Source organism: Dermochelys coriacea, chromosome 9 (genome assembly GCF_009764565.3).
Source record: "Dermochelys coriacea isolate rDerCor1 chromosome 9, rDerCor1.pri.v4, whole genome shotgun sequence".
In the NCBI taxonomy this organism is placed as follows: Eukaryota; Metazoa; Chordata; order Testudines; family Dermochelyidae; genus Dermochelys; species Dermochelys coriacea.
Genome location: NC_050076.1, coordinates 7,627,887 through 7,651,748, shown reverse-complemented (window position 1 = coordinate 7,651,748; position 23,862 = coordinate 7,627,887). Strand labels below are relative to the sequence as shown.

General features: G+C 50.3%; 1 protein-coding gene across 2 annotated transcripts; it reads left to right on the top strand.

The window, feature by feature from the left end:
* The first annotated feature begins 1,858 nt into the window (after positions 1-1,858).
* Positions 1,859-23,626, top strand: EIF4E2 (eukaryotic translation initiation factor 4E family member 2). 2 transcript variants are annotated; one of them, XM_038416401.2, is made up of 8 exons: positions 2,050-2,196; positions 3,831-3,945; positions 4,678-4,812; positions 7,765-7,869; positions 10,125-10,277; positions 10,452-10,588; positions 20,290-20,368; positions 23,155-23,626. In XM_038416401.2, the coding sequence occupies exons 1-7, from the start codon at positions 2,177-2,179 to the stop codon at positions 20,333-20,335; spliced, it is 711 nt and encodes a 236-aa protein (XP_038272329.1). In that variant the 5' UTR covers positions 2,050-2,176; the 3' UTR covers positions 20,336-20,368; positions 23,155-23,626. The 2 variants fall into 2 exon arrangements, with proteins under 2 accessions (XP_038272330.1, XP_038272329.1); XM_038416402.2 differs by lacking the exon at positions 20,290-20,368 and having other exon boundaries at positions 1,859-2,196.
* Positions 23,627-23,862: the final 236 nt, after the last annotated feature.

Below are 23,862 nucleotides of genomic sequence, written 5' to 3'. Positions count from 1 at the left end.
GCCCTCGGGGGAGGCTAGCTTCTAGCGCCTCCCCTTCAGCCCTGCCCCTCCCGCTCCACTTCTGCCCCCCTCCCGGCAGGAGCCCAGAGCACCCCCACCATGGCCCCAGCCCTCCCTGCCCCGGGCCACCCGAGTGCCCCCAGCCCCAGGCGGGTGGTGCGGTCCCAGCGCCTCCAGCACCAGAGAGCCAGATGGCATGGTTCCAGCGCCCTAAACACAGGGCAGGCAGTGTGGCCCCGCCTCCCGAGTCCCAGCAGCGGGCCACTGCACCCAGCCTCAGCCAGCCTGGGCCAAGGAAGTACTGCAGAAGGGGTCTGGGGGAGGAGCATGGGCAGGGCCAGGCCAGGCTGTTTTGGGAGGCACAGCCTCCCCCGGCCTAGGATACCCGCTGCTCATGGGCCACAGGGCCCAGAAGGCAACAGATTCCCGGGGGGAGGGGACAGGAGTGAGGATGAAAGGTTCAGAATAAGGAAAGCCAAAGGGGAACCTGGGCACAGAACCCCGGGCAGCACCCACTGCTGCAGATGAGTAAGGAACAGCAGCATGCTCCTCAGCAGCAAAGAGCCTCCCTACCGCGCTTCCTGCTCCTGCATTGGTAAACAGCCACCGTAGTCAGCCCCGAGAGGAGGCTGACAAGGAGATCTCACAGCTTTGCAGGGTGTGCGTAGATGAAGAGATGCGGGGGGGAAAGTGCAGCCACAGCCTCAGCAGGAGGAGCCCAAAGAGGGGCTACAACTCGGCGCACGCCATGCGTATGTGCACCAGGGGCTCCCTGGCGCTGCAGAATGGGCAGGGGTTGGGGCGATGGAGAACCACGCCTGTGCTCCTGGCTCCACGAAACAGGCGCCAAATGATGTCCCAAGCACCCCCAGAGCTACCGTGACACGGACCGGCCTCGCCAGGGCCCCTCAGCCTCTGCAATTGCGGAAAAGTCCTGGCGCTTTGTATCAGGGCCGGACACAGGGGTGAGGAAGTGGGTGGAGGCTCCAGCATTTCCACTGGCTAAAGTGGGACAGATCCTGCCATGGAGCAAGGGGGGGGTTCCAGTGCTGGCCACAGCTGTGTGTGTGGAAGGCCCAGGGGGCAGGTGCTGGCCACGGGGGATGAGAGGCCCAAGGTGGGGGCGGGGGGGGGGCAGGTGCTGGCCACGGGGGATGAGAGGCCCAAGGTGGGGGCGGGGGGGGGCAGGTGCTGGCCACGGGGGATGAGAGGCCCAAGGTGGGGGCGGGGGGGCAGGTGCTGGCCACGGGGGATGAGAGGCCCAAGGTGGGGGCGGGAGGGGGCAGGTGCTGGCCACGGGGGATGAGAGGCCCAAGGTGGGGGCGGGGGGGGGGCAGGTGCTGGCCACGGGGGATGAGAGGCCCAAGGTGGGGGCGGGAGGGGGCAGGTGCTGGCCACGGGGGATGAGAGGCCCAAGGTGGGGGCGGGGGGGGCAGGTGCTGGCCACGGGGGATGAGAGGCCCAAGGTGGGGGCGGGGGGGGCAGGTGCTGGCCACGGGGGATGAGAGGCCCAAGGTGGGGCGGGGGGGGGCAGGTGCTGGCCACGGGGGATGAGAGGCCCAAGGTGGGGGCGGGGGGGGCAGGTGCTGGCCACGGGGGATGAGAGGCCCAAGGTGGGGGCGGGGGGGGCAGGTGCTGGCCACGGGGGATGAGAGGCCCAAGGTGGGGGCGGGGGGGGGCAGGTGCTGGCCACGGGGGATGAGAGGCCCAAGGTGGGGGCGGGGGGGGCAGGTGCTGGCCACGGGGGATGAGAGGCCCAAGGTGGGGGCGGGGGGGGGGGCAGGTGCTGGCCACGGGGGATGAGAGGCCCAAGGTGGGGGCGGGAGGGGGCAGGTGCTGGCCACGGGGGATGAGAGGCCCAAGGTGGGGGCGGGGCGGGGGGCGCAGGCAACTGAGCCCGAGGAGCCCCGCGGGGCAGGAACCCTTCAACCGGAAAAGAGGCGCAGAACCCGGGGACGGGCCCGGCCGCGCCTCCTGCCTTCCGCCACACTCAAGATGGTGGACTGGCTACCCCCGCCCCCCTAGCCCTGGTCTCGCGAGGACGGCGCGCGCGTCCATTGCGCCGTGCGGAAACCTGCGTCGGTGCTGTGGAGTTCCGCCTCTCCCGGAAGTGGCGGAAGGGTGACTGGAGCGGAGCGGAAGTCACCGGAGAGTCGGGCGGAGGCGGCGAGCGAGGATGAACAACAAATTTGACGCGTGAGTCTGAGGCGCCCCCCACCCCCGGCCCGGCTCCCTCCCCTTCGCCCCACTCGCTTCCCGGCCGCCCCTAGGCCCCGACAGCCCCGTCTGGCCGGCGGCCCTGAGTGACACCCCCTCCCCCGCTCCGCGCAGGCTCGGGTCTGGCCGCTCGGCCCCGTCCCCAGCTCGCCGCCCCTCCCCCCCTCCGCGGGGCGAGCCCCCAGCCGGGCCCGGGCCCGCACATGGAGTCGGCCCACGTGAGCCTCTTTCCATCCGCCTCAAGCCTTCAACGGCTGCTTGTGTAACCGCCGGCGGGGGCGGGGGCCTCGGGGATCAGACGCCTCTCGGCCAGGGCCAGCAGCCAGCTCCTGACGGGGGCCCGGTCGGAGGCTGGCTCCTGTTTCCCCAGCCTTCCCTCTGGCCCGTCTCGGGGAACGGAGAGCAGTGGGCTCAGGCGCCGACTCCCATTTCCCCGGTGGGCTGCTCGACCCCCGCTCTGCCCCAGGCCCTGTCCCCGCTCCCCCGTTTCCGCCAAGGCCCCACACCCAGCCCGTCTGAGCGCACCCCACCGTCGCTCTGCCTCCTCCGTCCCAGCGCCTCCTGCATGACGCTGAACAGTGGGCGGGAGGGGGAGGAGCTGATCGATGGGGCCGCTGGGGAGTGCTGAGCACCCGCTATTTTTTCCCTCTGGGTGCTCCAGCCCCGGAGCATCCGCGGAGTCCGCTCCTGTGGCACTGGGAGACCTGTTTGGTGCAAGATGCTCTCTGGGGTTCAACTGGCCTGATCTATATCTAAAGCGTAGGTTTCAGAGTAGCAGCCGTGTTAGTCTGTATTCGCAAAAAGAAAAGGAGGACTTGTGGCACCTTAGAGACTCACAAATTTATTTGAGCATAAGCTTTCGTGAGCTACAGCTCACTTCATCGGACGCATCTGAGGTGCCACAAGTACTCCTTTTCTTTTTATCTAAAGCGTAGAACAACCTGGCTATGATGCTGAGAGAGTGAAAAATTCACCTCCTTGAGAGAGGTAGTTAAGCCAACCTGACCTCCAGTGTAGATCACTGCTAGGTTGACAAAAGAATTCTTCTGTTGACCTTGCTGTTGCCTCTTGAGGAGTGGATTTACTACAGCAATTGGAAAAACATCTTCCCTTGCTGAAGTAAGTATCTATGCTACAGCAGCACAGCTGCGGCTGTGCCCTGTATCACTTGTGGTGTAGATGTACCTTTAGAGACTCGGCCTCTTTTCCATTCCCCAGTTGACGGTTGTCAGTATTAGTTGGTGCATAGGTCCTGAAGTAATGGGTGTGCTATAATTATCTTAAATGGTACTTCCCTATTTAATGATCTTTCAAACAGATCTCAGTCTAGGAAGAAAACCTGTAGTTGTCCTAAAAGTTAATCTGGTTTTTAAGAGTTGATGTGCTTGAGCTTGGGGTTCCTGTTGGCCAAGTGGTCTGTAACGGGGGTAGGGCACATACGCTTTCTCATGTGGTTCTCCCTGTAAGAATCTGTTGTCAGTAGACTTGCAGCATAGGCTCCGTTGTGTCAGCGGTTTGTGCCTCGGGGAGAGGTCAAGTAATTTAAGTCTCGCTTTTGTAGGATGGCACCTCAGCCATGAAACATGTAAAGCTCATTCTTTTGCCCTTGCCAGTTTGAAAGATGATGACAGTGGGGACCATGACCAGAACGAAGAGAACAGCACACAGAAAGATGGTGAGAAGGAAAAAAATGATCGTGACAAACCCCAGAGTAGCACCAAGAGGAAGGTGAGTTCTTGATGCCCCACTGCCATCATCAAGGGATAATACTGGGTATGAAATACTGGCATCTGCATGAGGTCAATCTGTCCCAGTGTAAGGAGTATGTCTAGGAAAGCTGTCCTGGCTTAGTGCTGTGTTAGCACCGTGATGGGGAACCATATAAGCTGTTGGGTAAATAGACTTTGGGTTATGGGTATATGAGCCAAGCTTCAATATCCTCTCTACTAGTGCAGCCAGAGCTCTTTGCCTAGCAAATTGTGCTCCATATGGAGACGGAAAGCAAAGGTGGACTCTTTCCCCAATCAGATTTTCAGAAAGCCTTGGGTGGGGGGCGCTTCCCATCATTTTACCAGATCAGCTTTGTGCTTTTTAAACAGTCTGCATTTCTTTGCTGCCAGAGACAAAAGGGAATTTACGCAGAGATTAATGCTGCTCTTAAATTGGTAGGAGGGGTTCCTCCTGAGCTGCAGCCTCTTTAGTACACCCAGTCCTACCAGCTTGGGGAGCAAATGTGCTATGGATTTCTAATCTCCTATTTGAATTATAGTCAATTGCTGCCAAACTAATGGTCTGTGTCAAGCTATTAAAGTGAGATGAGATTTTTCTACAAAAATGAGTCTAAACTGTTCATCTTAGATTGTGATGGCAGCAACGTGTGGGCAGATGCTGTGAATGTAGCTTGTTCAGTCTCCTCTTGAGAGAAATATGGGAGAATAAATGAGCTTATCTGTTCCCCAGGCTGTTGTCCCAGGGCCGGCTGAGCACCCCCTGCAGTATAATTATACTTTCTGGTACTCCAGACGAACACCCGGGAGACCCACCAGCTCTCAGAGCTATGAACAGAACATCAAACAGATCGGCACCTTCGCCTCAGTGAGTATATTCCGATTGTTCTACCTTTTTGACTAAACACGATGCAGCTTCTCAGTGTAGCTTTTCTCTGTGGCTATGTGTCTACATGCGTGTACCATGTTTATATACCTACCACCAGATGTAAAGGAGAGCGGTTCATCTGCCTTCATCTGAGTCTCACATTCTGACTCACCTGCAACAGAGGACAGCCCTAAAAGAAAACAGGAAGCAGCACTGCCTTTCCTGTTCTAGAGATTGGTTTGTCTTTGCTAATAGTAGCAGTGGAAACAGTACTCCCTGAGCTTGTAAGTAATGGCAAGTAAGAAGCATTTCCGTTCTCCTTTATGCCTCTCAGTAGATACACAGCAAGTGAGGTTCAGGATTTGGCAGGTGACTAAGAGAGGAAGTAATTTTTCCTATATTTAGAAATATCGAATGGCTGTAACTGATGTGTGAATCATAAACCAAAAGCTTTTCTTTCCACTGCTTCTGGCAATAATGTTGTAGATTCCCATCTACATGCATCCCCTTCATGAATAATATACTTGGAGCAGACATTTGCCTGTTTTACACATGTAAATAGCTGATAGGCTTGTATCTGTTGACGACGTGGTTCCTCGTCTCTCCATGGAGTTGAGAACTGAAAAGCAAAGCTGGGTGGCACTGGCTCTCTGAAATACTGTTATAAAGCCAGGAGACATGGGAAACACATATAGAAATAACTGCCAAATCTTGCAGAAACAGAAATACGTCACCATCCAGGCAAGTAACCCTAAATTCAGACCTAGCCACTGTCTTCACTTGTGAATAGTTTCAAAAACACTCTTCAGGATGATCAGGACCGCAGAGGGTACAAGATAAGTAAACTAGTTGCTCCATGAATTTTCCCAGGGTCCCTTTCAGTGTGTTAATCCTGTCCACTTCTGAACTCTCTACTGGACCATTTGAAATGTGAAAATATCCTATTCCAGTCACACAGCTTTGGAGGCAGGCTGTTGAAATATCAGTCTATACATGTTTAGTGCACTGAGGTGTCACATGGGCCTGTCCAGACATCTGGATCATATCATTCCACACATGGGGGCAGGAATGGGGAGAAGGCTGGTCATGGGTTGACCCCTGAGACTCATCAGTTTCTCTTTCTTCAACAAGTAAAATTTGCTTATCTGCTCTCCCAGATGTGGAGAAAGGAAACAGGTCTAAATAGTGAGGAACCAGCATGACTGTTTTGCATGTGGTGAGATTGGCAGTAGCTGTCAAACCACTTTAGTTTAAAAAAACAAAACACTTTCTCTCCCCCGCACTACCTTTTTTTTTTTTTTTTAAAGGTACTAAGAACCTGTGAATCTTTTGCTTTAGCTACAATAAAGAGCAAGGAGAAACTTATTGATTCTTCATTGTAGACTGGAAATGATGCACTTTCATGTGGGATAGGAGATATTAGCTTAAGAAAGAAACTTGTTGACAGGCAGGTAACAGTTTTCTGGTGCTAGGTTTCAAGGAGGAGGGAGACTAGGTTTAGGGAAAAGCATCATTTTGAGCGCAAGCCTACTGTGTGTAGTTTTGGCTAAAAATCATTAGGCATTTGCAAATACAAAGTTAGCCACTAGAGGGCATATCAGACAGTTTGGGGAATTTAATGTCTACACTGTATTTTAATGACAGACTATATTCAACAAGATTTTTTCCCCCTCATTTCTTGGATCCATAATGAGTTCAGCTCTTGAAAGGGATTTTTCCCCCCTGAAAGATAAGTACAGAAGGTTTGAATATAATTCCTGGGCTTAAATTGGTGGCCATACTATTGGGTTTTCTCTTAGTCTTTGTGGCATTGCTCTTGTTCAACTCTTTTGGCAGCCCTACCAGAACTTTTAATTAGCTCATTATTGGACAGAATCCTTTAAAATGCAAATGATGGCTTTTTGTATCAAAACAAATCCATCCTTATTTTCTAGCTGGGCCTTATCCTGTGCCACTGAACCAAGTTGGGGAGCTTTACTATTGAATTCAATGCTTGCAGGATCTGGTCCTAAGTGCTTTATTTAAGGAGAAAACCTTGTGTCATCCAAAACAGCTCAAAGAGCCAGAATAAGGCATTCAGGAAAGTTTTAAGTGTCAAGAAAAACTTTATGCATTTAAAAAAAAAAAAACACACAAAAAATCCCCTAATTCACTGCTGCCTGGGACACTGAAAGTCAATTCAAAAAGTGCTGCAGCAGAAACCAGTGCTCAAAGGGGTTAAAATATACAATGATGGTTAATCTTAGCGGTGACTAGGCAGCCGTATGAATACGCACTTTAAAAGGTGGTTTAAGATCCTAAACTAGCACCAGAATATGTGTATTGTCCTTCAATCACCTATGGTAAAACCCAAACTGTTCCCTGGTTGAGGGCTCCTGTGGGGAGTAATTCCAGGAGTTCCCACTGTTGTAGAGAGGAAGGGTATGAAGTGCTAATGAGACTCAATTCTCTCCAGGCTACACAATCAGTAGCTTACCACTGTGCTGAGATGCTTTTCACCACTGGCTGCAAATTGAGGTGCTTGAGTGGGACTTGTGTATCTTTTCTCGCTGTCCTCCAAAGCAGCCTTCATCCCCCTCTGGTTTTCTTTACACAGATAGACTTTCCTGAATTATTTGGTGTGTCTATTGAGCTCGCAACAGGCCAGACGCTAATAATTGGGCTGTGTGCTGGTCACAGGGCTGTAACCACTCCCAGAAACACCTGCACAAGCCCTATCAATGCCACTGCTATGTTTCTGAATGTCCTGAAGGCTACTGTCCTTATGTGCAGTCTGACAGGGAAGCAGCACAGAGCTGCCTCGCTGGAGGGAGAGACACTCAAGCCAGACGTGAAGGTTGTACATCTGCTCCCGAAGGCCTGAGTCCTGACATTGTGAAGCCCCCTTTCTAAAGTGTTGGAAGCCGTATTGGATGACTTGTCTTTGACTGCCTGGTGCATGTGGCGTTACAGGTGGAGCAGTTCTGGAGGTTTTACAGTCACATGGTACGTCCCGGGGACCTGACAGGCCATAGCGACTTCCATCTCTTCAAAGAGGGAATCAAACCCATGTGGGAGGTGAGTTGGCGCTCGGGTGTATGCCTTGCGTTGTTAGTGGGAGAGCAGTGGTCTTCTAGCATTAACTGTCAAGCCAGGCTGTCATTCTGGCTGCAGTTACATTTGTCCTCCTGCAGAGCCCCGTCTCCTCTCACATAGCAGCTATTGACACAACTAATGAGGCACTTGCCCTGCATGCAGAGGAGGGGCGTTCAGGAGCAATGCAAGCTGGCACTCTCTCTGAGACTAAGAAAAATTGCCTCTGGTGATCAGCTGTCTCCAATCTAAGATGGCAGATTCCAGAGAGACTCCCAAAGCTGTGGCCCAAGGGAACTTGGCTAAGTTACCGTGTGCTGTTTTTGTGACACATCCACCTTGTTTTGGCTGATTCAGTCAACTGCAGCCTGAATGTAGGAGACCAACTTCTCTCTTTGTATGGAAGGAAGAAGCCAGTGGGTGAAAGCTCAGGCACTGAGAATAAACAGAATCATGATAAAGAATCTGGGGGTGGGTTGGGAGGCTTGGATCTGATTTCCCGTCTTCTTTTTCTTGGAGTTCACCTTGTTTCTTTGTAGTCTGCATGGAAGTTGCCACTCCCGACCAATTTTCCCTCTAGCTTGCTCACCTGTCCTTAACAATGACCAATACCAGTTGCAGTCTGAGAATTTTATGCCTTGCCATGAAGCACCTAACTGTGCTACTCTGCCTTGAAGAAATTATTTCTGACCCCAGTTGGCAATTAGTATATGCCCTGAAGCATGGGGATTTATAGCCTGTGTTGCTACAAATACTATTCTTATATAAATGTCTATTCTTTTTGGACTCTCCGTAACCTAGATGCTTTGATAAGATGCTGCAGAAGAAGATTCCACCTGTTAGTATTTAAACTTTTTAAAAGCATCTTAAAATGGTTCTTTTAATTTCGGGTACCCACTTTGTTCGTGTATTGAGAGGGGAGTAACTTGGAGCTCACTACTGCCCTTCACTCCTCCACTAGTTTCCTTGTGCTTTTTCTCCTTTCTAAATTCATCCTAGTCCACTGTCCTTGTATGGTCATATATAAAATGCCACTCCCCGCCCCACCTCCATGTGATGCTAATCCATTACCTGACCCTACCCTACCATCTAGCAGGATATCAGAAGCTTCAATCATAATGTTTGTGGTTATTTACTGTGTTGGGAGATCTTACTGCTCATCTGACAAAGGGAAATTAAGCAGCTTACTGAACTGAGGTGCACTCAACCTGAAAGAAAACTGACTCTAACCCACAACTACAAGGCCCAATCCCTCCACTCCAACCACTGTTCGTTCTGGCCCCGAAAACCTCCTAAGTTCTTCTGATTATTTTCAGCAATCACATTGGCTCCTTTTTGCTTCCTTGTCCACCTTAGTCCATGTGGAAAGGTCTTCACGGGGTTAAACTAAACTCCCTGCTAAGGACTGACTCCCGGATAGCTCATTTCTTAAGGGGAATGGTCTGTTCTCCCAATCCTGAACATTTGCTCCAAAGGCAATTTGCCTCCCATCGATAATCTTCCACATTCTTGGAGTTTGTGCTGATTTTGTTTGTCCTCCTTGCACGTAGCTGTTTTTGCCACCTTCTGCACTGAAATCTTCAGCCTGCATCTGTGATAGCACCAACACTCAGCAGGACTAGGACTGTAACGTCTCCAATCTTACTGTGACTCGCTCCAGTACTGGATAGTCTAAGTGAGGGAGCCTGTATTTTTAACAGTTCTCTCTGGTAACTTGCAGAAATAACCTGTTCTCTGCAGTTCTTCCTCTGCCTTTAAGGAGCACTTCACAAACATTCATTCCCTTAACATCCCTGTGATGTAATTAGGTATTCTCCTCCTTTTACAGCTGGGAAAGCTGAATCACAGATTGTGAGGTGACTTTCCTAAATCTAGTGGGGGAATCAGTGTTCGAGATGGGAGTAGAAGTCAGGAGTTCCTATCCCCTAGTTGTATGTGCAGACCCCCAGATCATGGTGATATGTTGTATCAATGTAACCTCGTTTAGAGTCAGTACACAGTGAATAGAGGGAAGATCTGTGGAATCTCTGGGGAGAGTCATTGTCTCAAATGTTGCCTGGCATTCAGAATACCCTTGTCATGCCTCCTTCATCACTAAACATGACAATGCTTTAGCTTGAACGTTCCTTCATTCTGTCCCTCTTGGTCCCATGTGATTGATATTTGCTCATTTGTGAGCTTGTTGTTTTAGCAGCAAGATAGCGGGAGAAAACGAATCACTTTCTCACCCCTCTTCTCAGGACGATGCCAACAAAAATGGTGGCAAGTGGATTATCCGTCTGCGCAAGGGCTTAGCATCCCGCTGCTGGGAGAATCTCATTCTGGCGATGTTGGGAGAACAGTTTATGGTGGGGGAAGAAATCTGTGGGGCAGTTGTCTCTGTCCGATTCCAGGTAAGCCGCCATTGGGACTACGTTGGACACGTGTGCTGACTTGGGGGGTGGCATCTGTGGGGCAGTCATCTCTGTCCAGTTCGATGTAAACTGCCCTGCGGACTATCAAGCGTATGTTCTGGCTGGAGCGCACAAATGCCCAGTGGTTAACCCCCCATCGTCATTGTTCTGTAGGAGGATATTATCTCCATATGGAACAAGACCGCTAGCGACCAGGCTACTACAGCTCGGATACGTGACACGTTACGCCGAGTGCTTAACCTACCTCCGAACACCATCATGGAATACAAAACGCACACCGACAGCATCAAGTACGTGCGGGGGCAGGGTGAGGGAGGGCTGCCAGTTGCATGGGTGTTGGTTGGAGCAGTTTTCTGTAGGATCCAGGTGCAGAGAAAAGTGGTCACACACACACGAATGCTTTGGGGCTGTTATCCGCTAACGATACTGTAAACAGCATGGCCTCAAAAAGCCTCTCGCTGCCATACTGTTGTTGGGGATATATGAATTTACTAGTAAATCCCTCGGTTTACCTGTAGCCTGCACTCCTAATCTCTTTCTTAGTGACCTGCCTTGGTCTTCATCTGGGAATGAGCTACCCATCATGGGAAGGGGCTTTTTCGATTAAAAAACAAGATTGCAGTGGGGAACAGTTCCTTTGAATGAGTAGGAATTATGGAGAATAAAATACCAAAGCTAACTGGGATTTATAGAATCATTAAGTTAATAAATGTTCTTGGGAAAGCACTGTGTAAATTTACAGTGCTGTACAACTGATTTCTAATCATAATAAATCTTCATAGTAATTTGTCCCAACCCTTGATAACAGAGGCTTTTTAACAAGACTAGAGGATCATGGTACGTAGAGAGGACAGTTGTATTTTAACAAAGCTCATTATAATTTGCCATGCTAGGCCATTCGGCGGACTTTTATTTCTCAAAGTGTCAAAGAGTTGCTGCATATATGGATACTAGCCATAAGTAAATAACATTAAACCATTTTCACTGAGGTTTATTATAAACCAGACATAAATTAGGTCACATGGGTTAGACTAAGAACGTTTCAAAGTTTACATACGCACAAAGAAATTAATAAAGAGAGAAATTCAGTGGAGTAGAGGGCTTTCTACTCCAGCTTGTAATCAAGTGCACAAGTACTTGGTTTTTTCCCCTTAGGCTAACCCTGTTGCCATGTCTAAAACTTCCCAGATCTTGGCAAGCCATCCATCCAATTTAAACACCACAGAGCAGTGGTCACAATGACTGGTGAGGTTAGCCTAGTTCTTAGTGGGACAAGCATCTATATCGGGGTGGGCAAACTTTTTGACCCTAGGGTCACATCAGGTACAGAAATTGTATGGAGGGTCAGCTGGGGGAGGCTATATCTCCCGAAACAGCAAGGTGTGGCCTGGCCCCTGCCCCCATTCCAGCCCCCTGGAACTCCCACCCCCATCCAACCCTCCCCCCCCCGCTCCCACCCCTGACTGCCCCCTGGGACTCCTGCATCCTATCCAAACACCCCTGCTCTCTGGCCCCTGACAGTCCCCCTGGGATGCCTGTCCCCTATCCAATCCCACCTGCTCCCCACCGCCTGACCACCCCCGGGACCCCTGCCTCTATCCAATCTCCCCTGCTTCCCACCCCCTGGGGCCCCCCGGCCCCGTAACCAGCCCTCCCTGCTCTCCCTGCCCCACGTTACCTGTGGGGTGGGGGAAGAGAGGGCTCAGTCCTTTCCCTGTGTGTTTCCCCTGCTCGTTTGGCTGCTCTCCCTGGCAGTCGGGCAGGGCTCGCTCCCTGTCTGGGCTTGGCTGCTGGGGATGGAGGTGGAGGGGGGACCTGGCTTGCTCTGCCCCTGTCCCCGACAGCAGGGCCCAGCCCTTTAACTGTCCGCCGCAACCTTCCCTGCTCCTTGCCTCCCCCCCCCCGAACTCCCCCTTGCCGCACCACCCTAGAGCCCCAGGTCTGGCCGTGCTATAGCCGGGCCGCCCAGCCGGAGCTGCCCCCACGCTGCCCAGGCACTGGGGGAACTGTGACAGGGAGGCAGGGGAGCAGAAGGGGAGGGGCCAAGGACTAGCCTCCGCCCCGCTCACCACACTGCGGGGGAGTTGGGCTGGCTCCTCTGCAAGCCTGTCCTGACCCTGCTGCCTGGCAGGAGTTTGGGGGCCTGAGGGAAGGGTCCTGCAGGCCAGATGTGGCCCATGAGCTGTAGTTTACCCCCCTCTGATCTACATCACGGAAGCCACAGTTGCAGCATTTTTAGATTGTTGGTCAGCTAGTCAAATTACATATTTTTTGTATTAATGCCAAAGAACCTTTCTTTATCAGAACATTTCTTTGCTAGAGAACCTCTCCTTGGATGACTACTGGTGTATGGGGATGGAGGGGGAAAGATTTTTCTTATCAACCTAAATCTGTTCCTGACTATTCTGTTTCTAAAAGATCTGACTTGTTTTATTGAGTGAATCTCTCATTGGGCTCTGTGAGCCATCTTGCTGTGTAGCAAGCATTCCTTCTCCTGCACATGGTTATGTTAAATGTTTGTGGAGAGCAACATTTCTGTCATACCTTTTTTATTCCGAGATCTCAGAGGGCTCCTGCAGACCTGCATTTGGCTGTTTTGTCTGACCTTTGTTTAGAGACAGCATAGTCTTCAAGCTAAGGTTGCGGGACTTTCTGTGGGTGAGGGGGCTGTAGAAACTCCTCAGTCACTTTCCCTTCTCTTCTCCCTACCTTCCTCCATGGCTCTGTACAGAAAGGCCCTGCTCTGAGCCAGCATTCCGGCTATCGTGGCTGGAGGCAGCTTGGCTGTCTTGGTGAGGGAGAGAGGGTTTACCAAGTGGTGTTTCCAGTGTAGCCATCCCAGCCTCTCCCCGGAGACTGAATGTGCTCCTTCCACAGCATTCCTAGCCTTTGCTGCCTTAGGAAATGGGAATGCATTGCATTGCCCCTAGGCTGCTGGACTCTGCCCCTTTGCTTATGGCCCCTTCTCTCTGGATATTGTCCCTTGCATTTGTTCTGCTGACATACAATCCAGGATGCCAGTGTCTGGGAATAACAGGTGTTTGAGGAACAGATTCACTTAAACGGGGCATGGTGTTGACTAGCTCACATTACAGCTGGGAATGATTCTTAAAAGGGGCTAAATTGGCTTGTCTCCTGCTCATTCTGGTGCAGTTAAGAACGCAGGAAGTGTGCCTGCCGCTTCTTTGGAGCAGGGCTAGGCTATTCATTGACTTATCCAAGGGAGAGCAAGAACTGATTGCTGTTAGCTTGTTCAAGTTGGCTGCTGTGTGTTTCCAGCATGGTCCCAGATCTCCCTTTTAATAGTATTGTTTTCACTGACCAGATTCTGATCTCACTTCCACCGTGTAAATTCAGAATCTGGCCTGTTGTCTTGCTTTCTTGCTGTTTGCATGAGTGTGTAGTTGCTGCTAACAACCAGTTTAATTGCTGCAGTTGTAAACTCTCTGTGTTGGGCGCAGTCTTTGACAGATTAACAACTCTGTTAGTGTATTACAGCACTGGCTGCAGTCTGACTGTATCTGGCTGAGCTGGTTTGCATTAGCAGAGTTCTTTTGCTAATAAAGAATCTCTTGCAAACCTGCTGTTATCTTCCAGAAAATCTCAACCTCATTACCTTCCCTGTCTGTCATGTCCTGTTGAAATACAAGACTACACTCCACTTATGTTGCACATGTACCATCTGATTTATGACTCTAGGGCGGCTTTCTAGCCAGCACTCTATTCTCACATGCTGTGGCTGAGTTTTATGAAAGGCCCTAATGGACCTGCCCTGCTGGAGATTGTGTCAGGGCCTCCTTTCCAAGTGCTTTCTGGTGGTTTTGTTTGTATGGACTGCATCTCTCCACCGGAGCTCTGCTCATGTGCACAGTTTGATTGGCATCTCCGCTTTGGGGAGGGAGTTGGCTTAGGGAGAAGATGGGCATTTCTCACTAAAATAAATAAGTCTTGATTTTTTTTTTTTCATTTTATTTGCGTGTGTGTGTAGGGCATTGCCCTTTATTAGCTTTTGACATGTTGCAAATGAACATCTCTAGAAATCTCCAGCGTGTCCCTCACTGCAGTTTCTGGGCCCTGTGGTGCAGGATTTATATATTACTTGTGTGACATTAAATGTACATGTTAAACTTATTTTATACACCCCAATTCTTCCAGGCACTCAGAGGTGACAAGCCCCTCTGCTGCTGAAGGTGCTGATGCTGCCACGTTGTGTTAGAAAAGTATCTGTTGTACCCCTGTCCTTCAGAGGGGTTGTTCTGCACACCATTCTTCCTGGGCTCTGGCTGTGTTTTTAGCTAGATAAGTGGGTCTTTCAGAGTCTTTTTCCTGTATCCCTTCATTCTCATGCTTATGATTTTGACAAACATCCTAAATCCCAGCAAGTAGCAGGGTCCATTCATTTCCATATCATTAGAAGAGCTAGACCAGTCCCTTGCAGCATTGTGTAAGTCCACAGACCTGCAGTATCATAGACATCAGTGCTGGTGTCTTTTGAAATGCATGTGGCATTGCAGTAGCGGTCTTGTTTTAATGGTTGAGGAGAACGTCTCTTACTGTTCCCCAAGAGCTCTTCCTTTTAGCTATTGTTCTTCAAAACTCCACTTCCAATGCTGGGAGAGTTGAGGGAAATTCTGTTGTACCTCTGCAGCCATAACTGCTCCTGTCACCCCTAGGTGTTTTAAACGGCCGAGTGAGACGTGGTCCCCAGCCAATTAACCCTGCACCTGGCACAGCCTGGGACTAAAAGTGGATTCTTGACAGTTGCACCTTTCACTTGGCACTTCCTTGCTTTTGAACGTTTCCCCCTTCCCATTACCTTGTTACAACGGAGACTGTGCCATTTTCCAAGGGAGGGAGGGATTGGCCACCAGCACAATAGCATCTGGTGTAAACTACTGCAAATATTGACCCTGGTAGTGGGTGAACCTGGAGCTTGTGGTGCATTTGGGGAGAACTGACTGCTGTAGTTGTGGGACGTTTGTGTGTTGGTTTAGCAGGGTTCCTTCACTGACCCATGTGTTTTCTCCCCGTGTCTACCCCCAGTCCTTCTTTCCAACTCATGCTGTGTGTTTGGGTGGCTGCTCCCACCAGCACCACACAGTCAGCAACCCAGGGTAATGTAGGAGTGATGCCCCCCGAGAGAGGGGAACATATTTCTTGAGTGGCCGCACAGCAGACTTCTGCAGAGCCAGCGGGGCTAGAAATAGTTTTAAGTGACTCTGGAGTATCCTGTCAGAGCTTTGAGCAGGGCAGCTTTTCTGAAAACAAAGCCCCTGTTGTTTGTAGGTGGCTGCTGCTTCAGTGGGAGCTGAGCAGGGTATAAAACTCTGCCTTCCCTTCGAAGTCCTCACTGAGAAACTGGAACTACTCGAGTCAACTGGAAGAATGGCTGATCTTATTAGTGCTGGCATCAGGTCTGTGTCACTGCAGACACTTGGAGAAAATAAAAGGTCTGAGGTTAGCCAGACGATGAGCAGATACAGAAGGGAACAGAGGGAGGGTTCTGCGGTGTAGGGAAATGAATTACACGGTTACGTAGAGCTCCACAGGACACGCACAGGGAACTAGATCTTGGATCCACTGGAGACTGCTGGAAAGTGAAATCCCCACAGAGTTTAGTGCTGTTTGGCCAGGAAATCCTAGCAGTAACTGATTCTAAGGGAAAGTGCAACGGCAAGTCAGTGGGCTTCGTGTTTGTGGGGGGCATCTCCTTTGCTGCCACATCAGAGCATAGCTAATTCTACAGCTCATTTGACCCACTGGGAGGCCCGTTTCCATCTGCTCACAATTTCTCGAGAACACGCTGGGAAATGAAATAGCTGAATGCTGCAGCCACTCCTACGATTGTCTCTTCGCACTGTGCTGAATGGGACCTGCCCCCAGGGCCTCTAATTTCTAGCCCTGTTCTTATCATTATGCAGCTGCTTTTGTAGAAGGTCTGTGGAAGGGAACCTGTAGAAATCCGCACTGGACTGACACATGCCTTAGTCTGGTCATATGTCCAGATGTATGCATTGCTCTGTACTACTTCCCATCGGGCCTAGAAATAGAACCGTGGAGAGCAGCGACGGTCCAGGGCTAAAGATTGCTTCCTTTTCTCTTGAGTGTCTGCAGCAATGGCTCAGTTCAGTTATCCCTCCATTCTCCAATTCCAGCCAGTAGATTCTGCAAGTTTAAAGATCCCTTTCTTTACGCTGGGTTTTGAAATGGTGGTTCTGCCGCTAGGGTCCGTTCTGTAGCATCACAGCGCATGTCAGGGGTGTAGGCAATTCTGAAAGCTTCCTTTCTTTTGGTGGGTTGTCTTTGTCATCAGAAAAGTGACTAAAATGGAGCTATTCCACATTTCTTCTCAGTGAGCCCAGCTCAAACACGTTCATTTCAAAAAATTGCTTTGTCCCTGGTTGCCAGGGTGGCAAATGTCACCTGAGATCTGAAAAATCAAATTCTAGTCTAACTAGTTTACAAGAGCAAGAATCCTTCTTAGAAGATGTGGGAATCTGTCCCCGGCTCTGCTACAAATTTCCTGGGTGACCTTGAGCATGTCACTTAATTTCAAGTTCTTCCATTTCGCCACCTGTAAAATGGTGGTAATCCCAACTGTTAAGGATAAATTCATTTAATGTTTGTGTGCTGCTCGGATACCATGGTGAGGGGCATAAAAATGCCTATAAATAAAAATATCCTTACACTGTGGCACTGTCTGCCTCTGGCCCTGCCGTAAAGATTCTGCAGGCAGAATTCAACGGGCAACTTTGACGACGCAGGACACAAACTAGATGGCCACTCACTCTGCCCCGGCTGCAGAGGTGTGTCAGGGCGAACAAAACTAGAGAGGTGGTTTTATCAGTAAAGTCAACAGATCTCTTTAATGCTAATAGCACTATAATAGGTGTGGCGTTTTATCACTTCAAATCCTGGGCCTGAAGAGTTTCACTCTAAAGCTGTGAGCAGGACTCGGGAGGTAGCAGTACAGCATGGATGCTGTTGTCAAGGTGTCTTAGAATTTGCTGATTTGAAGGGTATGGCGGGTGCTAGGTTTGTCGGGGTAAGGAACATGTTTCCATGCATGTTGGAGTGGTGGCACGAGAAGGGGGCAGTTGGGAGAGAGGTTTGTGGGGTGGAAATAGCCGGGCTGGGAGGTGCGAAGGAAGGCTGACGGGCAGACGGGGGGTTGTGGGCAGCTTCCAGATGGAGGAACAGACGGGGGCAGCCAGGGAGCGCCCATGAAGCTGGGATGCTGTGTAAGAAGGGTCCATTTTTGTCACCTTTTTGATAACTATACTCTGAATTCAGATGAACATTTGTGGGTTCTGCAGATCCTGGTGTCACGCTCAGCCCAGGCAGTGCTCTCAATAGTCCTGTCTCTGAAAAATCCCCAAGTTGCATAGTCCTGAAGGAAGGTGCTCCCTGGGTGTACGTAAGGAGGGAAGATCTCGGGGACCGAGGAGATTCTTGGATGAGGCCCATCCACAGCATGCAGCCCCCTCAGGGGAGGGAGTAGGCTTTTTTCCTCTGTTGTAACTTACACATCTCTTTCCATGCTGTTGCCTTCCCTGTGATGAGCCCTTAGCACAGGGGCCTCCTGAGCAGAGCTGCCATGCCTGTCCAAATGAAACTGTGAGTCTTTGTGTAAACATCCACGAGAGGCCACAGGGAGGCCCTGTTCCACAATCACTCGCGTTTGGTTTTGGACTGCAAGTAACATCTGCACACCCACACACACACCCCGGCCAGGTGTCCGCAGAAACGGTTAATGTGCTGCCCCATCAGGATGGCGCTGGCTGCTGTGATACGTTCAGCAGCGCTGACCCTCGCATTTCCTTTGTTTGTGAGGCTTCGGATCAAAGGTCGGACTCCAGTTGTGCTCATTTAACATCAGGCAGTGGTGTCTTTCTCTCTAATGCTGTCATCCCAGGGAACCATGTCAGTCACTCACCCATCCTAACAAAGGGAGTTCTGGGAGACAATGATGAGATTGTGAGCTCCCAGGCAGGGGAGGAGAAAACGGATAGAAAACAAGTCAGCTCTAGACAACAGCCTCCTTAATTAACTCTTGTCGCAACTAGAACTAAGGGCGTTTCTATACTGCAATGGAAGATCTGTGGCTGGCCCAGGTCAGCTGATCCAGGCTTGCAGGAACTGAGGGACTATAAAATTGCAGAGTAGATGCTTGGGCTGGAGCCCGGGCTTTGAGACCCCCTGAGGGGGAGGGTCCCAGTACCCAGGCTCCAGTCTGAGCCCAAACGCACTAGCTGACCTGGTTCTGAGACCTGGTGCTGAGGGTTTGGTACCGCAGTGTAGACATACCCGAAAGGGCACCCTCGGCAGTTTCCAAAGAGGCCACTGGCTGAATGGGCCACGGAGGCAGAGTTCCCTTTTTTCCCCAGAAGCGTGGTCCCTGCGTGTCAGGCCTGAGGTTCATTGATGGGGTGATCTTGCTACTCCTGCCATACGAGGTCCAAGCCAGGACCTTAGCCTCAAGGACTGTTCACCTTTCACCACTGCTGTGGTTGTTGTCAGAGGGATCTATCCATGTAATGTTCAGAGAGGGGGAATGCTTTTTTAGGAGCGATCAATGTCACAAACTCCAAGAGGTAAGTTGTGTTGGGAAAACCCTGCTTGTATTGGGCCAGTTCCCCAAGAGAAACTAACTAGAAATAGGGGGGAAAAAAATCTTATGGCAGGGTACGCAGCCATCAAACACGACCAGAAAAATATTTGGGATGAACCCTTGCTGATAAGCCCTGGCCAGGGCTTTGGGCAGTGCTTTTACCAGGCAAGAGCAGTTGAATATGTAGCCTAAAGATTTTATTGCTGAAGAGCTGATGGGTGCAGTTAATGCCCTCAGGAGCTTACAACCTGGCTTTTAGGCACAGATCATATAAATGCATTGGGAGACTCCCAGGGTCCAGTAATAACATGGAGTGTTCTGTGTTATCTGGACTCTTGTGGGGGAAGAGGCATTGAACTGTCACAAACTCACTACAGAATAAGTGAACTCTTAGGTCGCTGGTAAATGTTTGGCTTTCGGTCTGAAAATTAGTACTGGAGGCAGAATCATGGAACGGAAGTAGATTTTACAACTGAAATGGGTTGCCTCTAATCGACCATGCCCCCATGGATTGAGTGAAATGGCATGTACTGTAGCAATAAGGTCAGTATTCGGGGGCACTGAGATACAGAGCTCCTTGATGTGTCTGATCTCAGATAATAGTTATGCTCATGTTCACCTCAGCATCTTTTGCCTGGGAGACCCTTCAATATGCTGTCTCTGTAAAACAGACAGTCATTTTTCAGTCTGCTAACTTTGTCCATAACAGATTCTCTGCCAGGGAATGGAACAATAGGCCTATCCCTGTAACTTATTTGAAAACATTTTCGTTGCAAATAGCTGTCATTTTTTAGCGTAGGTGTCATTAACTGAGCAGATTTGTGATAGGAAATGAGGCTCCCTCTCTAATAACAATTGGAATCTGCAGCCTGGTCAAAGAATGGTCTAATAACTAAGCCATACGGCATGAAAAACAGTTTATTTCTGGGGGATTACAGCGAGCCCTGGTATGTGCTGGAGAATGAGGCCACAGACTGGGTGAATTTAACCAGTCAAGGAACATGATGATCCTCCAGAAATACACAACCCTGGGTTATTTTATTAGGAATAGGAAATGACAATTCTAGTTTAAAAACAGCTCAAGAGTCCCACCTTGTATCTGGTGGGTATTAACCCACTATGATGTCACCGGCAGCCAGTCAGAAAGCTTCATATCTGTGCAGAACTTTAAAGCTGCCTCATGCTGTCAGATGTCTGGCTGTGTTTTAAGGATGCTTCTGTCCACTAGGCCCTGGTGAGAACATTGCCTTGCTCTCAGAATGGCCTTTCAAACGCCACTGAATGTCTCTGCGCTCGTTAAAAGTTAAGAACCCTTTGATCTGAAGTGCTGTTGTTGTTGTTGTTTTTTTTTTTTTTTTTTTTTCCCCTCTGGCTTACCAGGGCCTGGGAGGAGTTTCATGGCCTGGTGAACAGCAGTGGTCGCTGATCGAACGCTCCCCCTCTCTCTGTCACACCCAGGGTAGGGCCTCATCTTTCTTCTTACATGACTTTATGGCATACCTCTCAGCTTGCCCGCCTTCATGTGGGGACAGCGCTCCACAGCAGACCTTCTGGCCTGGCGTCAGTCCCATCACTATTGGCTGATTTGCTAAAGTCCAAACTAACCTTTGAATCAAAAGGCACTAATAATCTCACCCTGGGAAAAGCTGCTCACTTGGCGTTTGCAGCCGGGATGCTGTCAGCAAGTTAGTCAATGCATCCCCTGTTTGCAAGGCAGCTGTGTCCCGGTGCCTAGTCGGCTGAGAGGTATGGCTTCAGCTTGTTTGTATTGTCTAGAGTTGGCTGCTCGGAAGTGGAGTTGTAATCAGAAACGAAGAGCATACCTGTAATACACATTAACAGCGTCTCCGGCTTGGCAGGCAAGGTCTTGCTCTTGACCGAGGGCTGAGGCGGAATAGCTAGACTGTGTCAATAAAGGCTCGTCCATGAAGGATGCGCAGTAGGTACTATATTTAAAAATAGTACACGCTGTGGCTAACAAGATGAGAGTGCCCACAGCCCCTCTGTTAATGGCAACCCTGTGCAGAGAAAATAGCTAGGTACAGTTGTCCATCTTATGGCCAAGATCATTTTCACACCCTGGTCCACTTATGGGATTGCGGGTGCCTTACTGTTAAGGGGGCAGAGTGCTACCTAGTGACTAGAGGTGTCTTCCATTGTCAAGATGCTGTAGACAAGCTGGATCGCTGTCGAGCAGTCCCTCCTCTTGCAGTGTATCCCAATGTGGTACACAGTAACGGTCCCAAAGGGGATGTGTTGCAAGCTTCTAAATCCCACAAAGCCACATATATGACAGCTGCAACTCAAACCGGCTTCCGGAGTTCATTGGTAATCCCGATTCTGCCACCATCTTGCTCTGTGGCCTTGGACAAACATTGTTTGGATAAACCCTGTGGCCTTGGGCAAAACGGAAGAGCGTTCTTTTTTACCTACCTCACAGGATTGACTGTTGGGGAGGCTTAATGAGATGATGCTTGTGAAGTGCTACATAAGCACTTAGTGACGTTTTATTATTAGAAGACATTCAAACGACCTTCCAAAATAAAAAGCTGCCAGCACAGGTTGTGAAATACCGGCCTTAGAAGACAGTAAATGTGCCAAGTGCATTTGACTATGTGAGGAATGTTGATTTAACTTTCTTAATTGCATTGAGTTGCCTACCCTGGCCAGAGGAGAGTAGAGGCAAGAACAAATATAGCGTAGTCCACAAAGAAACACATTAGGGACCATATAATACTGGGGGATGATGAAAGAAAGTGGAACGGCAGTACTCCACCAAAACCCACATCGAGCAAGAACTAACCCAGCGATAAGAGTCCCACCGAAACCTGCTTTCAAGGTAGATGTTTTGCCATCTGTGTGTTTGGCATGGGCTAGGGCACAGCAGTAATTGAACTCTGGATTTGAGAAGAGTTTAGACCCATGTTCCCAAATGGCCATGCAGCCCAATTCTGCCATTAGTGCGCTCAGGAGTAGAATGGTTACCACTCTTTTTCTGACGGTGACCTCCAAGCCTGTGTCTAAGTAATAGCAGGAAAAGTACTTACTGCCCCAAATCGCAGAAAGGCATTCAGCATGCAATCACCTTTAAATTCACTACTTTCAGGTTGCCCATAGACACACCAGCTTGCCCCACTGGGATATCCCAGCATGCACCATGCTGTGATGTCACAGCCACCACATGGCTCCTTAGCAGCTCAGAGTTTGAAGAAACATTTCACAGTCCTACCGTATGCTGCCACACCTTTGGGCTGCCTGCATTCCCCAGCAAGGAGAGCTCTGCTGGCCTGCTGTGATGCATGCTTGGGTGTCGCTTGTTTCAGGTGCCCCAAAGGTCTGTTCTGAATGCCCCTGTGCCCTGCCACTGTTGTGGGAACTCTGCCCATTGCCGTGAGTTACAGAACCTGCCTTCTCAACAGGTGTCCCTCCCTCCCATCCAACTTCCCTCCTGCCTGAAAGGTCGCTCTGGAAACCTGACGTTATGACATGCCCATGGCTGTCAGCCCTGCTCTAGTAGTCGCCTGTGCTTCTGGAGGGCTGTTAGAAAGCACCAGCACAGAGGCTAACAGTCGGGTCAGGTTATCCATGACCCGGTCATGTGCCCCGAGCAAAGACAGACAAGGGGCTGATCCTGCAGCGGCAGTGGTACTAGTCACACAAGTAAGGGCTGCAGGATTGGCCCCTCTGTGTTTGAACGCTGAGAACTTCCCTTCCAGAGTACGGGATTTTTAAGGTAGGGCACATGCCTAACCTTCTTGCCAGTCCTTTTACAAAGAGACCCCTGGGTTCGGGGCTAAAGGCAGGAGAGCTAAGAGCACAGATGCTAAACAAAATGACTTCTCACTCGTTTGAGAGCAGAATAGATGTATTGGAAAGAGACCCTGCAATGAGCTGACTTAGTCCAGTCCTGAAATCTACCAAGCTGGTTGTGCAGGTCTAACACACCCGTTACTAGCAATAATATCCTGTCTGTTTCCGAATGGATAAGGATGAAACCAGGATCTTCTCATTTTCCATCTAAGTACACTAGCGATCGGTAGCAGCTTGGAATAAACAGAGATGCTGTTTGGGTGTAGTGTGGATGTTTAGCAGTTAACTAGGGGTGATTTGGGAGGTGAACGTGAATCAGGTGGGTTGTTGCTTATTGCCCTCAGTGTGGTGGGACCAGTCAGGCTCTGAGTCTGTAGCTGGGGCTATGTACTTACCTACGTATTAAACCTCTCATTCTCTCCCCCTCTCTTCCAGGGATAATTCGAGCTTTCGAAACACCAAAATCACATTGTGAGAACAAGGCTGGTGGTAAATTCCTCTCTTGGTGTAAACCCGCTGAGAGGTCTCCAACCGTGCCCTGCCATTTCTGGAGGGCCGCGCAGGCTGGATTGACTGCGCCACCCTTTTGCACTCAACCCCAGAGGAAGGATTTCATTCAAAGCCCATCTGCATCGGTGACTAATAAGAGGCTGACCTAGTCACATGAAACTCTTTGCAATGGCAGGGCGGGAGGCTGACTTTTCAGTTAGCAGGGTGCCCTCCCAGTGCTTCCTTCAGCACTTTCTCTCCTCTTTCCATACCCTGTGCAGAGGATATTGTGATCCCATGCGCTCGTGCTGGGGGGTACCAGTATTAATGAATCTCTGCGGCCAGGAGAGATGACCCATTGGTTTGAAAATGCCCCCTTTCAGCTCTGCCAATAAATTATTGGGTCTCTTTCTTTCAATCTCTCTGGTTTGGTTTGTTTAAGAATAGCTGGGGTGGCGATTGTCTAGCTTGGCATCTCCTCCTCTGCCCTTTCACCCCCAGAGAGGGGGCCAGCCTGCCTCCTTCCCCTTCCCCATCAACCGCACAGGAACTGTCCCAACAAAGGGCTGGCTTTGCAATCTGCTCCTCTAGAGGAGTGGAGGGCAGCCCTGCCATAACCCCACAGTATTCATTGCAGTCACAGCAGGGATGACT